Source organism: Terrapene carolina, unplaced genomic scaffold (genome assembly GCF_002925995.2).
Source record: "Terrapene carolina triunguis isolate 2854851 unplaced genomic scaffold, T_m_triunguis-2.0 Scaffold89, whole genome shotgun sequence".
In the NCBI taxonomy this organism is placed as follows: Eukaryota; Metazoa; Chordata; order Testudines; family Emydidae; genus Terrapene; species Terrapene triunguis.
In genome coordinates, this window is record NW_020664440.1 from 19,839,866 (window position 1) to 19,860,703 (window position 20,838).

The window sequence follows — 20,838 nt, forward strand, 5'->3', positions numbered from 1 at the left end:
AAAAAAAAAAAAAAAAAAAAAAAAAAAAAAAAAAAAAAAAAAAAACAGAGTTACAGAACTATTGTATTCATAGATGCCAGGAATAACTTGTTGGCAGTAGGCCTTATGACACAATAAAAACCTCAACTTTATCAAGGAGCTGATAAATGCAGTAGGATTTAGAAATGAGTTGATTACAGATGGAACTAAGCAAAAAGCCATTATATTGCAGAGGTACCACGTAGATCAGTAAAAGGATTTCTTAAGAGTAACATCCATTGTTAATGGGTTTACATGGGGAAAATACACTAGAGATTACTCTCCCCACACTAGTTGCATTGAATAACAAAGTGATTAGCTGACTTGGGCAGGGCTCAGAAGGTTTAAGCTAATAACTTAGATTTTACAATTAAGTTTTACATTAGTTATTTAATAAGGAGAAAAAGTTTCTTGAAGAACTTGAAATAAGAGTTCAATGTTGATGCTAGCGGCAAAACAGATTGGATAACAATCTGTTAGTAATTTTGAGGCTTGTGTAGGAGTAGACTAGAAAACTGCTTTAAGACAGGCTGATACCTCAGGTGGGAAGAAAAAGGATGGTTTATTTTAAAGTTTCCCTCAACTTCAAAGGCAGTCAGTCTTTGGGACTTCATATTGCAAAATGCCTCTTTCTGAAAGGGGTTTGAGAAGCTATGAGTCAAACCTGTGGGAGAAGGAATGTCAGATTTGTCTTCTTGCATGTAGCAGCTTAAAAAAAGTCTGCTCTACTTTCCTGTATTGATGGCCCAGCTCAGTACCAAATTTATATTAAATGAACAGCTGGAAACTGAATTTCTTCTATAACACTGGTAAAAAATAAGCCAAGTAGTTTTACTCCTCGTTCAGTGTAACCTTCTGGATTTAAAGTGATTTAGTCCAGCCTACACACAAACTACCTACATCAGGGTCAGGCAGCTGTACCCAGTGAACCTACATGATATAAAATTTTGTTCACTGCTGCATCCCTGACCTGGGTAAACCCTGGTCCAATCTGATGGTCAGCTAGAATACACGCTGTGCAGTACAAATTAAGTGTATACTTGCCTTGTGGCTTCATTCCTATGGCAATACATGGAATACTATTCCAACTCCATTATATCATGAGAGTGCTGGGATCTGAACTTGAGGAACAAGCAAGGTTTTGGATATGGCTCTTTATGTAGAGAATTCCCCTATCCTCCTCCATGCTTTAACAAAAAAAGCTTTTGATAGGTAGGCCATTATTTATGTGTTTTTCTAAAATTAACACTCCTCTTCCAAACTAATTTTAAATGCTTTCTTGGCTCAGTATGCAGTATTATTTATAGTTACTCACTGAGATTATGATCCAATTTTCAGTGACGTTATGAGGCAAGAGGCAAGTTACAAGTAGAAAGTAAGTTTTAACTTGAATCAACACTATCCAGGAATTTTGAATGCAAGACAAAGTAAACTCCTGATTCTTAATTGCTATAGATTTAAGTTAACACCAATTATATACAAACATTAAGGCAATTTAATAGTTTTGTTTCATAGCTTCTCATTTAAAATTTTGGAATCAAGTCACAGTTTGTTACACACAAGCTCTACCTCTCTACTTATGCAAGATTCTCTATTTGCAGATCCCCACATTATTTCTACATAACTGGTATTAGTATGCAAGTATTAGGACAGTGGTTACTGGAGTATAAGTCTACTTAAATCAGTAAATTATTCCTGTAAATTTAATTCTTTAAGTGAGATAAGTGAAGTATCATATTAAGCTGAAACCTTTTACATACTAGGTTTCAACTAAAGAGCAGTTTTAGGACATATGGTGAGTGATTCTTAACAGGTCAGAGAAAATAAGCCAAAGCTAAACACGCAGCAGGTACCTTTATTTTGTGTGGTTCGATAAATTCTGCATAGGCATTGACATATGTCACAGTCTTCTCTCTCAAGGATACCCTGTAACCCCAATTTAAAGAGCCTATGTAGTTCTGAATTGCTTCTACCATGGACTCCCAGTTGTGTTTAACTAAAAGAGAAACAAGAAGCTTTACAGTTAAAAAGAAACTGAAGTATAAACACACTAACTTCATGAACATCTATAGAAGCTTACAGTAAATCGTAAATAATTGCTAATTAGTCATAACTCAAATAAGTGGGCTGTAGCCCACAAAAACTTATGCTCAAATAAATTTGTTAGTCTCTAAAGTGCCACAAGTACTTCTGTTCTTTTTGTGGATACAGACTAACATGGCTGCTACTCTGAAACAAATGGCAATACTACAAGTTAAGCAATGCCTCACTAAATCAACAAGCCCAAGTACAATACAAATACACATTTCACGTAATAAGTCTCGTATTAAAAGTTTTTCCAGGGATACTTCAAATCTATCAGACATAAAAATGGCTTGCCTCTCTTAGCACTATTTGCAAAGTTATCTGGGTTTATGAAACCCATCTGTAAGTAACCAAACAAGCTAGCTTATGCAAGTTATGGTGGAATGAAGCATCAAACAGGTTTAAGTGCCTTCATAAAAGATTTTGGGGGAGAGGGAGGGAAAAAGTTGTACAAGTGGCAAACTGAATTCTATTTAGTCACTTCTATACTAAAAGCATTCTTATGTAAGCTCAAACAAAAGTTCTGATCTGCATCCTCCCCCACCAGTGTTCAGTGTTATTGACCTTGCTCATCATACTCCCAGCCAAATTTCCTTGAATCTTGAAGTGCCTGTCCCAGAAGCGCAGCTTGATGCATCAGTTTCTTAGGAATACAACCTACATTTACACAAGTGCCACCAAGTCCTGTGATGGAAAGAAAGAAAGAAAGTTTATTTAAATGTTACCACCAGCATTAACTTAAGATGTGCACTTCTGCCTTTTATGACATGCTTTATGTATTCCACTGTCTATCCATCCATTAGTATTAATTTCTGTACATATGCAAGCAATGGATGGAGAACTTCCATTACAACTACATATCTTACGATGCAGTATGTAATTGGACATGGTTGACAAAGTAACAATTTTTACTTAAGCAATAACATTTTAACTTTAACTCCAATACCAAGAAGGCTACATAAGTAAAGCTTTAAGCATAGGCCCAACACATTCACATATATAAAGTAGTTTTGGACTAATCCACCACCACTTATTCTGTAGTCAGATAGAACAGAATGACACTTTCATGATACCTAAGAAGTGCAAGAGACCACAGTCTGCAGCGTTAAGCACGCCTATTCTATGGAGTCAGAGACAGAGCTCAATTTCGAAAAAGAAATGAAGGCAAACATTCCTCTTACGAGTGATTGTAAGAAATTCAACACGTGCTTTCTTCAGAACAAGAGAATAACACTTCTGAGTAATAGTACTGGAGCTCCTGGAGGACAAAAATGAGGGATGGTGTTGGCAGATTTGGTCCCAGCTATTTGAACAAAGATTCTCCACACAACATAGTATCCTTTCCATAAGTAAGAGCACTGATCTCTTCTATAGGAGCCAGGATCAAAAGCCTCAAAAACAGCAAAAAGCAGGGTCAAGGGAAAGTGAATAATTCCTGAGACCACAGGAAAAGCATCCATTTCTGAGGTGCTTGTAACACCTACTGTAGAAGTATGGTCCCTTTGGGCCTATGAAATACTGAATGTATCACAGTGCTAAGTACTTCAGCTAAAATAATAAAAGACGATACTGTAATTCAGCTACTCTCTCACGTGTGAAGCCAATTCAAACATTTTCATCTCAGGAGCTCAAAATGTGCTTTACAAAGTTCAGCTTCCCTATAAGGGATTAAAATATTTAAGATTTAAATAGGGATGGTTATGTAGCAAAGAATTTAGTGGGAATGTGAAATCCAAGTAAATAGTGAAATGCATGCTAGGTAGAAAAATCCATCTAGAAGAACACGCAGGTTGAGTGTGGTTTATTTCCTCCATCATTTATGTTGTAGAATCACAGCCTCATGTCCATACAACCAGCATACTATAAGAATGCAAAACCTTGAAACTAAATAATTCAAGCAATGCTTGACACCAGCATTTTAATCTATGCATATATATTGTGATTTGAGGCTAGGACCATTAAAAGAACCTTACCCCATGAAGTACCCGAAGGTGTTGGTACAACATAGTCCAGCACCATGACCTTTTTTCCTAAGGCAGCAGCTTCCTGTATTAAAAAAAGGGAAGTCAGATATGAACTGCTGAACTTCTCATTACTTTTTGATGCTAAAAGCTTTCCCTGTTCATTTAAGCATGTCCTCCAATGTGCTTGTCAGACGGAAGGCATTTCTGATGACAGTCTCAGTACCACTTACCCTTCTCTCAGTAATGCCATCAGTGCTTGTGATAAGTTTGGGAATTTTGGTAATACTTTTATGATGTTCATGTGCACCTCAGTTTCCCTGTGCTTTGTACTACTATGCAAAGGGAAGGAACTCTGTTAGACTCATGCGGCTGCCTGGTAAGAGATGAGAATAATTAATGAACTGAATACAGCCTATGCATGTGAACGAAGGATTTGGAAGAAACAGTGAAAACCTCAATGGCTGGGACAATCACACCTAGCAACCTACAGCCAAGAGGAGGAGATTTCCCCCCTCCCTCCCCCCACCTACCTCTCTGTAGGTAAGCACAGCAAAGGCCCTGAGCTGAAGAATAAAGTGTGAAGGTATCAGATGTCTGATAGAGCAGGATACACAGACACAGAAGTACCTGGAGACTAACAGTATGTCTACACTACAGTTTGTCAGCATAATTTATGTCGCTTAGGGGTGCGAATAAACCACCCCCTGAGCAACATAAGTTACAGCGACATAAGCGCTCATATGCACAGCACTATGTTGATGGGAGAGCCATAGCTTCTGCTGTTCATGGAGGTGGTTTTATTATGCGGATGGGAAAGCTCTCTGTCAGCATAGAGTGTCTTCACTGCACTGCAGCAGCGCGGCTGCATCGGCACAGCTGCACCGCTGTACATGTAGACATGCTCCAAGAACAAAAGGGGACAGAGGGTCAGGATAAGCTCAGGGGAGCAGGACCTGGCAGAGCCCTAGCTCCCACCAACAGGAATCATATCCTAAGCCTGCCTCTCACGCTAACCTAAAGTCTTTTAGATTCTGTATTCCAGGTTATTAAAATTGGTATCTTATTTTTAAAAGGCTTCTTACTGTTTCTGCAGATACTTTATGCTCTGAAGGGGTAGGAACAAGTCTCCCATAGGAGTCTGGCTTGGCTGGACTTCCTGCAGGGAGCCACAGATAACTGGGCCTACAGGTACCAGCTTCGGAATCATGGAGGCTGTGGGCCTTTCCTCGTGGAACTATGTGGATCCTTTGGGTCTGGCACACTAAAGGGCTACTTCCAAGAGACTGGTTACAGGCTAGGGCATAGACCAGACCCTGAGAATCTATGACAGCACCTAACTCGATCAGAAGCTGCAGAGGAGCAGAGCAGCCTGATTTTCACTTCCAACCATCTGAAGATATGCATCACACCTGGAGAAGAAATATCTAGAATCAACCCTATACAACAGGCTGCACTGTCAACAGTAATTATCTAAAGGGAATATTATGCATATGTTTGTCATCCCCCTGTCCTCCACTGCCCAGCCAAAAGAGGTATCAATATTTTGAACCTTCAACCCTTCTGAACAAGCTACCAGAAACAAAGGCTGCTATTTCCCTAGGTTCCTTACTTTTGCTAGTCCAGGAGCAAGTTGACAAAGCTGAAAAAGACTAATGCAAAAAGTGACTATACTATGGGAAAGATTCTGGCCCCAAGTTCTGAACTATGAGCTCATGAAGGAGTGCATGTTACACTACAATTACATCAGTGTTCAGCCCATTAAATTTCAAATGAATGGGAAGACTCATTGAAATGTAAAATATATTGCATTAGAATGACAGGTGCACAGAACAAGAGTTTCAGGAGAAATCTTACATGTATAGTTGATAGAGGCAAAATTCAGTGTACAAGTGCAAACCCGAGTGCATACCTTGGAACATGCAAGTCCGCCAGAGCCACCACCAACAACAATAAGATCGTAATCATAAACTTCTGCATCATCTATGCAATTCCCTAGCACATTCTGCAGTGAGCCATTTTGGTAAGCCTGTAACAAACATATGGGTTACTCACATAGCTGTATGTTCAAGTGTGAATTACACAGCTTTTTCATGACCTACGTCATCATGTCTGATGCTGCTACCCTAATTTTGGATTCCTTATTAAAGAGGATCACTAGCACATAGTTTTTCAAATCTGGGGGCTAGAAAGGGAGTCCTCACATGATACTTAAAAGTTCACAATTATAGAACCTTTCACAGGACTATATTCTCATTTTCTGCTTCTAACGTTATGTTTAAGTCACACGGCAAAAGCTACTTACCAAAAAAAGAAACCAAGTCAAGAAATCACTGATGATCCGTTGCTCACTCCATTTGTAATTCTACCCATTGTATATAACATCAAGAAGGCAGGAATTAAAAAAGGTTGTAGCAGGATGGAACAACTGTCTCTCCTTTTAATACTGAATTTTTTCATTTTGTTTCCTTCTTGACATTATGGGACTGGAATAATTATGCATTAAGTTAGTTCACTAGCATATTTTACAACCAGTGGCATACTAAAGGGCTATTTCCAAGAAACTGGTTACAGGTTGCAACCAGTGGCTGCAACAGAGGTATCAAGTGATTAGACTGTATTTAAAAACTGAGATAAGTTACCTAGTCAGTTCATTTCTAGCCACAGCTCATTTCAAACTCAAGAAAAACAAGATTACCTGAAAAGTTTTATCATATCCACCTATGTGTGCTCCATTCACAAACACATTGGGCACAGTCCTCTGGCTAGTCACTTCTACTAATACTTGCTGAATATTGGGTCCATCATCTAAGGATAAAAAAAACTGCACATCACAAGCCCTCCATAAAATCAACGTATTTGTTTCAGACATGGCACATTTGTAGACATTCTTCAAAAGCGCAAGCTTTGACACAAAAGAAGAATTTTCAAAAGTTGTATCTCCCCACAAGAGTATGTGTCTAGATAGCTGGAATGAATTGAAGCTTCACAAACCTAAATGTGAGATGGTTTGCAGGTGGTGTTTAAGTCACTGAGTTTAGAAGGTAAAGCCATACATTGCTTGGACCTGCCTATTTGAGAGAGACTACCTCCCTGCCTATGTATATTGCCACAGTCAATATCAGTGGAGGCATTTGAGCTAACTCAATTTAAAAAAAAACAAAAACAAACAAAAAAAAAACCACCACTGCTGGCAGGGTGTTCTTCATTAGGCCCCCTGGGCTTTGGAACTTGTTCACCCCATTGGTGGTTTTATGAAATCTAAATATAGTCCAGCCAGTACAGGAGATGTGTGGCATTAACTGTGGGAATATTCAAATGCACTTTTTTAGTTTTATTTAACCCCACTCAGAGACAGTGCCAATAATCTCAGAAGGTGCAAATTAAGCACAGTCTTAATTATTAAAGAGCCTTAACACACAATCACCATCCCAAAACATAAGATGGACTCAGCAAATCCATATGCATGTTACAGTTCCCTGTGTCAGACTAGGATCCATTTACTGTGCAGGAACCTCTCTAGTATGGAAAGAATGCTAAACCAAAAAGGGAAACTTCAGTGAAAGTCAGTTAGTACATACTTTCAAACTATTCAACACAATGTTATTTTTGGAAGGTTATGAAGTATTAAATTGGTAAAAAGTATAAGTAGCAAAATTTTAAGATCAAAATATATGACCACTGAAGTTTCTAAATATATTCCAGATGAGTCAGCCATCTTTACAACTAATTAATGCCCAGTAAAACCCCTTAACAGTTTTCTCAAGAATTTAAAAGTAATTTTAACATAAGACTGTAACGTAACCTCAGAACTCCTGGCTTTAATAAAAGTTGGCACTGGCTACAGCCTGAGCAATGGAATTTAGTCTTTTTCCGCCACCAATGACTCAGCGAACTTCTTCATAAAAGGTCACTTCTAACTCAAGTAAAACATTAACAATTCATCAGGGAACACAAAAAAAAGTAACTTAGGGGAAAGATTGACTTTTCCTGCAAGACAGAACAGTGGGTAATTTCCTGACACCTCCATCTAACTTCTATTTGATTAAATAAATCATGTTTTTATTTAAAAAAAAAAAGTGCCTTGTGATATAAGAGTTTAGCATCTATTTTAAATGCTGTTGTAACTTTGCACCAAATGAGGCATCATTCAAGACAGAATTAGTGTCTCTGATCAGTACGGGACAGCTTATAGGAAAAAGAGTGGATTAAGTTGGATGAAATATATATCTATGTATCTCAACACAAGCTGTCATTTTTACTTACCAGTTAAATCAAGTTCCAAAGCATAGTAGTCTACTCCCATAGAATGAAAAAGTTCTTTCACCTGTAACAAACCAGAGTAGTTTCATTTGATATCTGCTATTGTGAACACAAGGGCACTGCATTTTCACAAGTCAAAGGTTTGATATTTAGATGTAGTTTAGGACCAAGATCTGCTATTGAACATGATTACAGAGATAGTGTCTTAAAACAGTTGTGAGTGATGCAGATACTAAGTCATTACTTCCAAGTTAATTTTCAGAAGCAGCCCCTTTGCAGTCGCATGTGATTCACCACAGGGGGTATATTCACACTACAAACGATGGTGTGACTAGTGCAAGTTGGCATGCCTGTCCTAGCTTTAATCTAGCTATTGTGGTTAACAATAGCAGCAAAGCCATGGCAGCCTGCACTTCACCAGGTGTTAGCAACCCAAGTACATACTCAGGGTCCCTGGCAAGCTTCCTGAGATGGTTTGCCTACAATGAAGTTATGGCTGCACTAGCTAGATTAAAGCAATACCTGCACTACAATCACATCTTCATTTTCGATGTAGAAGTATGTTTAGGTAATCAACAGGATTCAGACTTTGGTATCCAATCCCATGCTTCTCCTGAAGGAGATGGGAGAACTTCATCTACAAAAAGCTTAGTAGCAGATGGTCTGGTTACTTCTGACACAATATAAGGGGGTAAAAAGACAAAGACATCAAAGCAGCTACCTCAAGAAGTAGATGTAGAGGTCAAGGATAGAAAATCCAATGATCATTTATTTAGTAAACAGATCTACACATATGGCCAAAGAGTCTTTGGAGATGGGATAGTTTATTGAGGAAGCTATTAAGTAGCAAAATTAGGTTGAAATCTAAAGAAGTTGTACTTCCACCATTTAACTGCATAGAAAATTACTAGATCCATGGCTGACAACCCACACCAGGATTAGGAACACAAGTTTAGCATCTCTCTCAATCTTCAGACTGGGAAATGAACAACAGTGACCCTCAAAATGACAGACATCAAATTTTCTTTACTGAACAGTTTTATTTTTAAAAATAGCATGCAAATAGCCTGGAACTTCTTATAATGAAACTAACCAGTGATTGTATACTAAAAAAATCATACTTTATGTAGAAAGCTATAGCTGTTTACTTTCATAAGTGGCCAGTGCTGCTAAACTTGCTTGCAAGTGGGAGACATGATGTCAAGCACAAAGATGTGCAGCTCGCAACCAGGAAGACTTGCTGAGCACTGAACAGGGACTTTGCACCGGCAAAGCGGGACAACTTTAAAAATTGGGGCCAGATGCGGCATGTCCTGCACAATGCAGGACACTTGACAGGTATTTACCCTACTAGTCTCCCCACTCCTCTGGTCAAGGAACATTTGCCAATTAACCTGACACCAAAAATTAATACTATTATAGAGAAATTAAAATAGTGTGAGGAAATAATCAGCATTCCTAATGATCAGTTAAGATAACAGACTTTCTTCAGTTTTATAATTGAGAATAGTGGCAGTTTGCAAGGTTAAAATAGTGTTACTAATGCAAGGTACTTACATGACATTAATACTACAAAGCAAGATGTTAGACTTTGAAGGGACAACTAGTGCAAACAAAATTAGATACTTAAGTTTACCAAGTTGCTAGATCAAGTATGGATACAACGTAGCTCCTATTGAGTCATTTAAAATACAAAATAAGCAATTTAAAAGTTGATGCTTGTCACTTACTCACACTAAACAAAAGTTTGCCTTTTAGAGAATTCTGTGTACATTAATTTCAATAAAGTAATCAACAGGATTATACAAAAATAAGAGACCAAAGATCAAACTAGGTCAGCACCAGAGATTTTTATAGAACAAGGCTGTTCACAACTTGTCTCTTCCACCAACAGAAGTTTGTCCAATAAAAGAGATATTACACACAAGGTGATTGAGGTATCTCATGAAAAATGTTGTAAGTTCTTGCAAAAGATGCATGACTCTCTCTGAATTTCCTCATAAGATTTGAGGCTCTCTTATGCAATTATATTGCAGTTGTTAAGCTCAAAAACTTGCTCCTTTCACCAACAGAAGTCTGTCCAATGAAAGTTATTACCTCACCTTCCTTGACTCTCTAATATCCTGGAACCAACACAACTACAACAACTCTCCAAAGAGCATTCTTAATGTCACTGACTGATCATCTTTCAGAGATAAAGACAAGGTACCCATACCAATACTGTAAGCTCTATCAGATATTTTATATACAATTGCTTTGCCTGCAGCAGGACAGGATAGCGCTGTTCTTGGGTGGCTTAGTCCTTTCTTCACTGTGGAAGGTGCTACAGAGTGGTTGCTCTTCCTTCCTGAAGGCACTGTTATTGGGGTTTTATCTCTTTCCTCTTGTTCCAACTTGCACATGGGATTGTTAGGAAGGTTAGCGAGGAGGCATGGACTACAGTTCTTTCAGTGGGCTGACGACAACATGCTCTCACCTAATCCTGCCAGTGCTACTGAATGCTTGATCTGGTCTTTGGGACAGATTGGAGCATGGTTGACAGCTGACTGAAGCTCAAATCCAGATAAGATTAATATGATGCTGATGGGTTGGGGATTGCAAAGATCACTCCTACTGACCTTGAGGACCCATTCAGTCATTTATACTAGAATTTCCAAGCTGAGATGTACTGCTGGATCCCCAGCTATTATGGGATGACAACAGATTCAGGGATGAGGGACATTTTTTGCATGTGGTTAGGAAGTAGCAACCTGTCTTTTAGATAAGGAAGCAACCAGTTTTAAGACGGGGATCTTGCCACTATGATCCAGACCTTTATCATCTCCAGGTAAGATAACTGCAGTGTGCTCTACATGGGTCTCCAACTTAAGTCTACCCAGAAAACACAAGATAGTGCAAAACACCGCAGCCTCCTTTGTAAGTAGTCTCTCACTTGGCTATGATCTCTGGCTGTACTTTTAATTATTTTTCTTTTAAAAGAAGAACGGAAGATTCCTGTTTTTGGCCTATAAACTCCTACATGGCTAGGTAGCTACCTTATTGAGAGACTGCAACAATGACAGTAGGGAACACAGGAGAGGCAATTTTTTTTTTTTTTTTTTAAAATAGGCATCAGGTTTAATACAAACAAGGGGAAGTACTTTTGCCACACAATGGGAAGTTAAACTGTGGAACTCATTGCCATCGGATGTTGATGGCCAAAAGTATAACTGGGTTCAGTGAATAAATGGCTATTAGCCAAGATGGTCAAGGATGCAACCCCATGTCCGTTGCAATCCTAAACTTCTGACTGCCAGGAAGGGAAGATGGGGAGAGGCAATTAGGGAGCAGATACCCTTGATTTAAGAAAGAGTGTGAGGGCAGATTTCTCTATGAGGAGCTCTCAATTTTGTTACATTGGTTCCAAAAGAGCATGAGTATTTGGGCACCCTGAAAGGGCTGTTTATATATACTTTTGGAAAAGTGGAGCTTGATGGGACTAATATTTATGGGGTAGAGGACTTCAGTCTTTTGGGGGAAGCCAGTGAGTTATAACTGCTTAGCCTGCTGTTTTACTTTAATTTGTATTAAAGCAGCCTACAGTAGACAGACACCTTTTTCATGAAATAAACACAGTAGAACCTCAGAGTTACAATCACCTCAGGAATGGAGGTTGTTTGTAACTCTGAAATGTTCGTAACTTTGAACAAAATGTTATGGTTGTTCTTTCAAAAGTTTACAAGTGAACATTGAGTCAATACAGCCTTGAAACTTTACTATGCAGAAGAAAAATACTGCTTTTTTTATATAAAGTAGTTTACATATAACACAGTACTGTACTTGCTTTTTTTTGGTCTCTGCTGCTGCCTGATTGAGTACTACCAGTTCCAAATGAGGTATGTGGTTGACTGGTCAGTTCATAACTCTGAGGTTCTACTGTAGAACAAACAGTTCAAGTGGGGCAGCAGCACAAGGCACTACTGAACTGCTCTACACCTAAAGTATAGCAAAAACAGTTCTTTAGAAGAGAGGCAAGAACATAAGAGTTTTAGACTAGTTACACTGGAGAAGGGAGGGTATATTTGTCCTTTAACATTTTAGATTTTAAGACTTCCTAACCCTGCCATCTTTATTCTCAGCCATAGGGTACTTTTCCTTCAAGATCTAACTAAACTGTATAGAAAGAAGACATTTGCCGTCTGTATATCGATTTGTACCATACAAACATGCATCACACTTGAATTCAACTGGTGCATTTGTACACAGACAAGAAATCCCTTATCGTTCTTACAAAGGAAGCAAACAGCTAGGGGACAAACATTACTAGTGAGTTACCTAACACTAAGTTTCCTATGGAAAGTAACTTGGTACAAAGGCACTATGGTATGACAATGCACTTTTAAAAACTTTTCCTGGCAGCATTTGCTCTCATTACTTCAACCTGTTTAGTTACTTTAAACCCCACAAGGTGGAGTTAGGTTAGCTACTAAGCAGTGTCCCAGGTCTGCTGTTTCATAAGTCAATTAGCATTCTGTAACAATCTAAATTGAGCTGACCTGACATGTCATTATGCATTTTTATGGATGCATAATATACTAGCTGAGGGCATATCATAAGACTAGTATAATCAGCAGTCATGTGAATTTGTGGTTATTCTGTGTATCAAGTTGCTTCTACATGTCAGTGTAGAGACTGCTAGCATTTATATGTTTTTCCATCTCATCCAGAATCAATTTCTCCATGGTGGCAAGAATTTAAAATACTGCCAATCAAGAATAACTTGCATGTAACTGCAAGAAAGTCAAATTCTAACAACTCCATTCATGCACTGTCTACCACAGGGGTCGGCAACCTTTCAGAAGTGGTGTGCCGAGTCTTCATTTATTCACTCTGATTTAAGGTTTCGTGTGCCAGTAATACATTAACGTTTTTAGAAGGTCTCTTTCTATAAGTCTATAATATATAACTAAACTATTGTTGTATGTAAAGTAAATAAGGTTTTTAAAATGTTTAAGAAGCTTCATTTAACATTAAATTAAAATGCAGAGCCCCCTGGACTGGTGGCCAGGACCCGGGCAGTGTGAGTGCCACTGAAAATCAGCTCGCGTGCCGCCTTTGGCCCGTGTGCCATAGGTTGCCTACCCCTGGTCTACCACCTTCCTTCTCATCTTACCATTAAGGATTTTCCCCTGCAAAGGGTCATGGTTTCTTATTCCTGCTCCTATCTAATCTCCTGTTTTCCCTTTGGCTTTTAGAAGATGCCTTTTCTTGACCTCATTTGTTCTCTTTTGACATACTCTCTCCACCCGCTTCCTCTTGGGCAGAGGAAGAAGGGGAAGAGAGAGGCAGACACACTAGGGACCCTTATTTCACTAAATAATTTCCTCACGCATCTTTCCTTGCTCTAGATTTACCACCTGTCCCTTAATCCAGGTCCATCCAGTTCCTTCTCTTCCCCCACTAAGCTCAGAGTCAACAATGCTCCCCAGCCTACCTGCAGCAATACTTGCCCTTCCTCTCTCTGGGACAGTAAATATAGCGCTCCCAAGAGCTGGAGCCAAAAGCCCTACCTACAAGAGAAGCGCTGCCTCAGCAGCAGCAGGAACGAACACTAATCAGCAATAGAGTTCTAGATGGACTCCACACAGATTTGTAGTAGGGCAGTCAAGCAATTAAAAAAATTAATCGCAATTAGTCATGTGCTTAGTTGTGCTGTTAAACAATAATAGAATACCATTTATTTAAATACGTTTGGATGTCTTCTACATTTTCAAATATATTGATTTCAATTACAACAATATTTGCACTGTAAAACACAACGAGATAGTATTTTTTCAATTCACCTCACACAAGTACTGTAGTGCAATCCCTTTATAATGAAAGTTGAATTATATACAAAAATATAACTGCACTCAAAAATAACAATGCAAAACTTTAGAGCCTACAAGTCCACTCAGTCTTACTTCTTGTTTAGCCAATCAAGTTTGTTTCCAGAGGACATGCATCCATGCTGATGACAGGTTCTGCTCGAGAACAATTCAAAGCAGTGCAGACTGATGCATGTTCATTTTCATCATCTGAGTCGTATGCCACCAGCAGAAGCTTGATTTTCTTTTTTTGGTGGTTTGGGCTCTGTAGTTTTTTGCATCAGAGTGTTGCTCTTTTAAGACTTCTGAAAGCATGCTCCACACCTTGGTCCACTCAGATTTTGGAAGGCAGTTCAGATTCTTAAACCTTGGGTCGAGTGCTGTAGCTATCTTTAGAAATCTCACATTGGAACCTTCTTTGTGTTTTGTCAAATCTGCAGTAGAAGTGTTCTTAAAAAGAACAACATGTGCTGGGTCATCATCCGAGACGGCTATAACATGAAATATATGACAGAACATGGGTAAAACAGAGCAGGAGACAGTCACAAATTTAATGATGCTTATTTAAAAAAAAAAAAAAAAAAGCGTTAATCAGTATGGAAGCATGTCCTCTGGAATGTTGGCCAAAACATAAAGGGGCATACGAATGTTTAGCATATCTGGCACGTAAATACCTTGCAATGCCAGCTAAAAAAGTGCCATGCGAATGTCACCTGAAAGTGAGAACAGGTATTGTAAATAAGAAGTGGGCAGCATTATCTCCTGCAAATGTAAACAAACTTGTTTGTCTGAGCAAGAAGTAGGATTGAGTGGACATGTAGGCTCTGAAGTTTTACATTTTGTTTTTGAGTGCAGTTATGTAACAACAACAACAACCACCTACATTTGTAAATTGCACTTTCATGATAAAGAGATTGCGCTATAGTACTTGTATGAGGTGAATTGAAAAATACTATTTCTTTTGCTTATTTTTACAGTGCAAATATTTGTAATCAAAATAATAATACAAAGTGAGCACTCTACACTTTGTATTCTGTGTTGTAATTGAAATCGATATATTGGAAAATGTAGAAAAACTCCCAAATATGTAATAAATTTCAATTGGTATTCTATTGTTTAACAGTGCGATTAAAACTGATTAATCACGATTAACTCAAAAAAGTTAATTGTGATTAAAAATATTAATCACATGAATTAAATGTGATTAATCTCAGCCCTGATTTGTAACCATTTCCCCTCAACTGAAATAGCTCTTGCAGCACAAGCAACAAGTGAAGTGCTAAGGTAGAAAAGAGAGTCTTAAAAAAAAAAAAAAAAAAAAACACCACCATCTAACTGGACTCCAATACATTGCTAAAAAAGGCTGCCAACACTGTGTAACTAGTATTGCAACTGTTGATAGACCAAACAGAACTGCTAAGTAGTACAAAGCGAGGCAGATGAGCACCAATTGTTGGATTCCTCTCTTAGGGTACATCTACACTACCCGCCGGATTGGCAGGTAGCGATTGAACTATCGGGGATTGATTTATTGCGTCTAGCGTAGACACAATAAATCGATCCCTGATCAATCTGCCGTCGACTCCTGTACTCCACCGCGTCGAGAGGCGGAAGCGGAGTCGACAGGGGAGCAGCGGTAGTCGACCCTGCGCCGTGAGGTAAGTCGAGCAAAGATACGTCGACTTCAGCTATGCTATTCTCGTAGCTGAAGTTGCATATCTTAGGTCGATCCCCCCCCCAGTGTAGACCAGGCCTTAGTGGGTATTTCCAATACAGACTCACCAAGAAAAAGAATCCGCTCTAGAACTTAGAGAGAAAGAGAGAGAGAGAGAGAGAGAGAGAGATATTTCATCTACCACCCTATTATCACTTCACTTTCTCAAAATTCTGTAAATAGACGATTAGAAATATTTTGGAAAGTCTAAATAAAGCTTAGCAACAGATGATGATATTTTCAGGACCCAAGATAATATTTTTATCTGAAGAACCTATTACATTTCTGACATTTTTCCTTGGACCTGAATTATGGTCTAAACATAATTTTATGTCAACTGGAACGAAAACATGATCATTGGGATTCTTTCTACAGTAATATTACAAGACTCCATTGTATCACCCCGTTTACACACATGGATCCGAGTTCAGAGTATGAAACCACAGGAACGACTACCAAGGAACCAATTTCAATGTAAAACACAGTTAGAAAAATGCCACTAGAAGTTACAGCCTAATATTCCAACTTTGCTTTTCCTCCATAGCTCCATCACCACATAAAAGTGAAACATTTTTAAAACTTAAGCGTCAATTCAATAAGTATTTGAGAATCAATCAAGATGTGCATAAATCTGCACCAAGTTTCTGCAGTTAGAATTTGACCGTTTACGATGCATAGGGAAGGCCTTGCAGGTTTGTTGTTTTTTTAAGCTACTTTGGTTATCCAGTATCAGAGGGGTAGCCGTGTTAGTCTGAATCTGTAAAAAGCAACAGGGGGTCCTGTGGCACCTTTGAGACTAACAGAAGTATTGGGAGCATAAGCTTTGAGGTTCTTACCCACGAAAGCTTATGCTCCCAATACTTCTGTTAGTCTCAAAGGTGCCACAGGACCCTCTGTTGCTTTGACAGGTTTCAGAGTAGCAGCCATGTTAGTCTGTATCCGCAAAAAGAACAGGAGTATCATAGAATCATAGAATATCAGGGTTGGAAGGGACCTCAAGAGGTCATCTAGTTCAACCCCCTGCTCAAAGCAGGACCAATTCCCAACTAAATCATCCCAGCCAGGGCTTTGTCAAGCCGGGCCTTAAAAACCTCCAAGGAAGGAGACTCCACCACCTCCCTAGGTAACGCATTCCAGTGCTTCACCACCCTCCTAGTGAAATAGTGTTTCCTAATATCCAACCTGGACCTCCCCCACTGCAACTTGAGACCATTGCTCCTTGTTCTGTCATCTGCCACCACTGAGAACAGCCGAGCTCCATCCTCTTTGGAACCCCCCTTCAGGTAGTTGAAAGCTGCTATCAAATCCCCCCTCATTCTTCTCTTCTGGAGACTAAACAATCCCAGTTCCCTCAGCCTCTCCTCATAAGTCATGTGCTCCAGACCCCTAATCATTTTTGTTGCCCTCCGCTGGACTCTTTCCAATTTTTCCACATCCTTCTTGTAGTGTGGGGCCCAAAACTGGACACAGTATTCCAGATGAGGCCTCACCAATGTCGAATAAAGGGGAACGATCACGTCCCTCGATCTGCTGGCAATGCCCCTACTTATACAGCCCAAAATGCAGTTAGCCTTCTTGGCAACAAGAGCACTCTGTTGACTCATATCCAGCTTCTCGTCCACTGTGACCCCTAGGTCCTTTTCTGCAGAACTGCTACCTAGCCATTCGGTCCCTAGTCTGTAGCAGTGCATGGGATTCTTCCGTCCTAAGTGCAGGACTCTGCACTTATCCTTGTTGAACCTCATCAGGTTTTTTTTTGGCCCAATCCTCTAATTTGTCGAGGTCCCTCTGTATCCGATCCCTACCCTCTAGTGTATCTACCTTGTGGCACCTTAGAGACTAACAAATTTATTAGAGCATAAGCTTTCGTGGGCTACACGAAGAAGTGGGCTGTAGCCCACGAAAGCTTATGGTCTAATAAATTTGTTAGTCTCTAAGGTGCCACAAGTACTCCTGTTCTTTCTGTTGCTTTGGTTATCCAGTTCAAGCTTAGCTTTGTCAGCTAGCTAAGCAGACTAGACCTAGAAAGACAAAGGTAAGTATTACCATAATAAAAATCCTTTTCTGACCACTGCAATGCTCAGCAACTTTTTTGATTATTATAACACGGATGACAGTATCGACATAATACAGAATTACCATTCAACAACATAAAAGCAAGTCAGTGATAAGTCAACCTTTCCAACAGCTCAAAGGTGATGGGAAGTTCAAGCTCGGTGCCAGAGGTGAGAGTTTAGCTTCACCCAGATTGGTTACTAAAGAGATGCCTTCTACTTGAAAATTTGAGGAACACAACCAAAAAAACCACCCCAAAACCCACAAACAACCCACAAACCTGATGGCCTTGAACAGTGGCTTTAAGATTGGCGTAACACACGAACTAGTGCATGGGGTGGCATTTGCTCACTTCCGCCCATCGGGGCGCAGCTAACGCAAGACGCGCGAACTCCCGTCTGCAGCTGGCGCGGCGCCGGTTCGCGGCGCTGGCTCAGCGCTCCGGAGAGCGAGCGCTGTTTGAACGGCAGCCTGTGACAGATACCTGCCCTCAGAGAGGGACATTTGCCGCCAATCTCCCGGCCACACTCCGGAAAAGGCGTGGGGAGCTCAGCGCAAACCCTCACCCCAGCCCGCTGCACCGGGCCTAGAGCCCGCCTCAGGGCGCGCTGAGGGAACCCGCCCGCCCCCGCGGCCAGCTCTGCCCGCCCCAGAACTGGTGGGTAGGGCCACCCCGGGCCCGAGCGGCAGAGAGCGACCCCCCCCTCAGGGGCAGCTGCCGGCGGGAGGCCTCCTGGCGCGGCTCGTGTGCGCGGGCTGGGCGGCAAGGCCCACCCCAGGCGCCCCCCCGGGCCGTACCTTGTTGCAGTAGGGGCAGTAGCTCTTGCTGAAGATCGCGACCCGGTGGGAGCCGATCAGAGTCCGGACGCGCAGCCGCAGCGCATCCCAGTCCGGCAGCCGGACCTGGCCCGGGGGCGGCATGGCAGCAGGAGGGTGACTGAGAGGCAGCAGCGCGCGCGCTCTACTCGCACCAGGCGACCCGTCCAGAAGCCGGTGCTTAATTGCCCCTTAGCCCCGCCTCTTTCCTTCCGGAGAGGGCGGGGGGGGAGGAAGAAGGAGGCTGGACGAGTCTACTCGGGATGAGGCCGGGGTGTGCGTTAACCTACGCCTTCCATATACTGACCAATAGACTGAGCCTAGGAGGGAGAGTCCAACATCAGCCCCGCCTCTCCCGCTAGAAAAACTTGGGACAGCCCAAGAAGGGAGAGCATGCGCAGAAAGCTTCTCTAGTTTGGGTAGTGCCGTCCCCTGAAAATAGTGTCGCTTCCATCCTTAGGGCTTGTGAATTCTCTAGTCCCAGCTCTGCGAAGGGAATGGGCTCTAGTGGTTTGAACCAGAGAGGATGGACCCCTGGGCGCTTTTCCTGTCTGTGACACTTACTCCTTGGGCAAACTCATCGCTGCTCTTCTGTGTTCCTCTAGCTTCCCATCTGTAAAATAGGAATAATGGGGCTTTGGTTAAAAAAGGAGATAGATTAAAAAAAGGATAAAGAACAATAAGGGGTAAATGTTCAGGTGACTGGGCCTTTGCTTTTTAGGCACCATCTGCAGCCGCCTACTTTCCACCCAGGGAAGTGGCTACACATTTAACACCCACACCATTTCTGCTTTTTTCCCTTTTCTTTTTAGCAACCAACTGCAAAATTATCTCATTGCTGCTACAGATTACCAAGCTGCAACTTTACCCCAGATATCTAGATGCGGATGATGTCTAAAAGACCCTGTAAATAGTGAGCTGTAAAGATATCTCGTTTATGAATCCCATAGAGTGAGAAAATTGGGAGAAGCTGCCATCTGCTGGACAGATTCTAACAGCGCAGTCTTTGTGCGTGGTCGCTGTGATTCATTAGAAAGATTGGGCCTGAGGGAGAGTGAAAGTAAGGGGAAATGGACAAATCCTGCATATGGATTGAAGAAAGTAGCTTGTATACAAGACGTGTGTTTGACCTCTTTACAGTCAAAGCCCCTTATATAAAAACACATATTAAAACAGCCAAGTCCTGTAAAAAACACTCCTGTGGTCAGGCAAAACTTGTGAAATCATTTTTTAAGCTGGTACATAATGGATAGGGAGTCTGATAGAAGGAGCAGGAGGCGTGGAGCCAGGAACTCTGTTACTCTGTGGTATTAGTGAAGTTGCTTAAAGATGACCCATGGAGGGGAAAAATGGGTTTACTTAGGATGTGTAAAGAAGGCCTGAAAGGTTTTTGGGGAAAACAAGTTTTTGGTCTCCCCCTCCCCCGCTTGTTTTCTGTATAAGGAATTCAGGTCTTACCTACCCTGGAAGGCTTTGTTGTAAACTGGAAAACTAATGAAAGCTAATAACAAGAATCAAGCAAGTGATAACTGAACATTGAGTGAGGAAGGTATTTGCCAACACTGTTTAAACATTTATAGTATTTGTTAGCACTCATTTCACTCTAATGCCTAATGAATACTTGGGATAAAGGACATCATTGTTAAAGATATATACCCCCACATGTCTCTGCAATTAAGATGTGAGAGCTCACAACATACATCTGAGATTTCTAAGAAGTCCTCCAGCAAATGCAGTAAAGACCAGACTTGACACCTAGTGAGGCAAATAGAAAGGAGCATAAACGCTGCCAGATTAAGTGCAAGAATGTAATAAGAAAAGCCAAAGAGAAGTTTGAAGAATGGCTAGCCAAAAACTCCAAAGGTAATAACAAAATGTTTTTTAAGTATATAAGAAGCAGGAAGCCTGCTAAACAACCAGTGGGGCCACTTGATGATCGAGATACAAAAGGAGCGCTTAAAGATGATAAAGTCATTGCGGAGAAACTAAATGGATTCTTTGCTTCAGTCTTCACGGCTGAGGATGTTAGGGAGTGTCAAGGCTGTATCCCCACTTTGAACTTTAGGGTACAAGAGTGGGG

At 40.7% G+C, this 20,838-nt stretch overlaps 1 protein-coding gene across 1 annotated transcript in view; it reads right to left on the bottom strand.

The window, feature by feature from the left end:
• TXNRD3 (thioredoxin reductase 3) overlaps positions 1-18,975 on the bottom strand; it is a 32,129-nt gene extending 13,154 nt beyond the window's left edge. The window contains exons 1-7 of the mRNA XM_026650269.2: positions 18,741-18,975; positions 8,331-8,391; positions 6,763-6,872; positions 5,977-6,093; positions 4,077-4,149; positions 2,668-2,787; positions 1,872-2,014 (exon numbers count right to left, since the gene is read on the bottom strand). Of these exons, the coding sequence (XP_026506054.1) occupies positions 1,872-2,014; positions 2,668-2,787; positions 4,077-4,149; positions 5,977-6,093; positions 6,763-6,872; positions 8,331-8,391; positions 18,741-18,863 (747 nt within the window). The 5' untranslated portion in view covers positions 18,864-18,975. The remainder of the gene's footprint in view (positions 1-1,871; positions 2,015-2,667; positions 2,788-4,076; positions 4,150-5,976; positions 6,094-6,762; positions 6,873-8,330; positions 8,392-18,740) is intronic.
• Between the last annotated feature and the right edge of the window lie 1,863 nt (positions 18,976-20,838).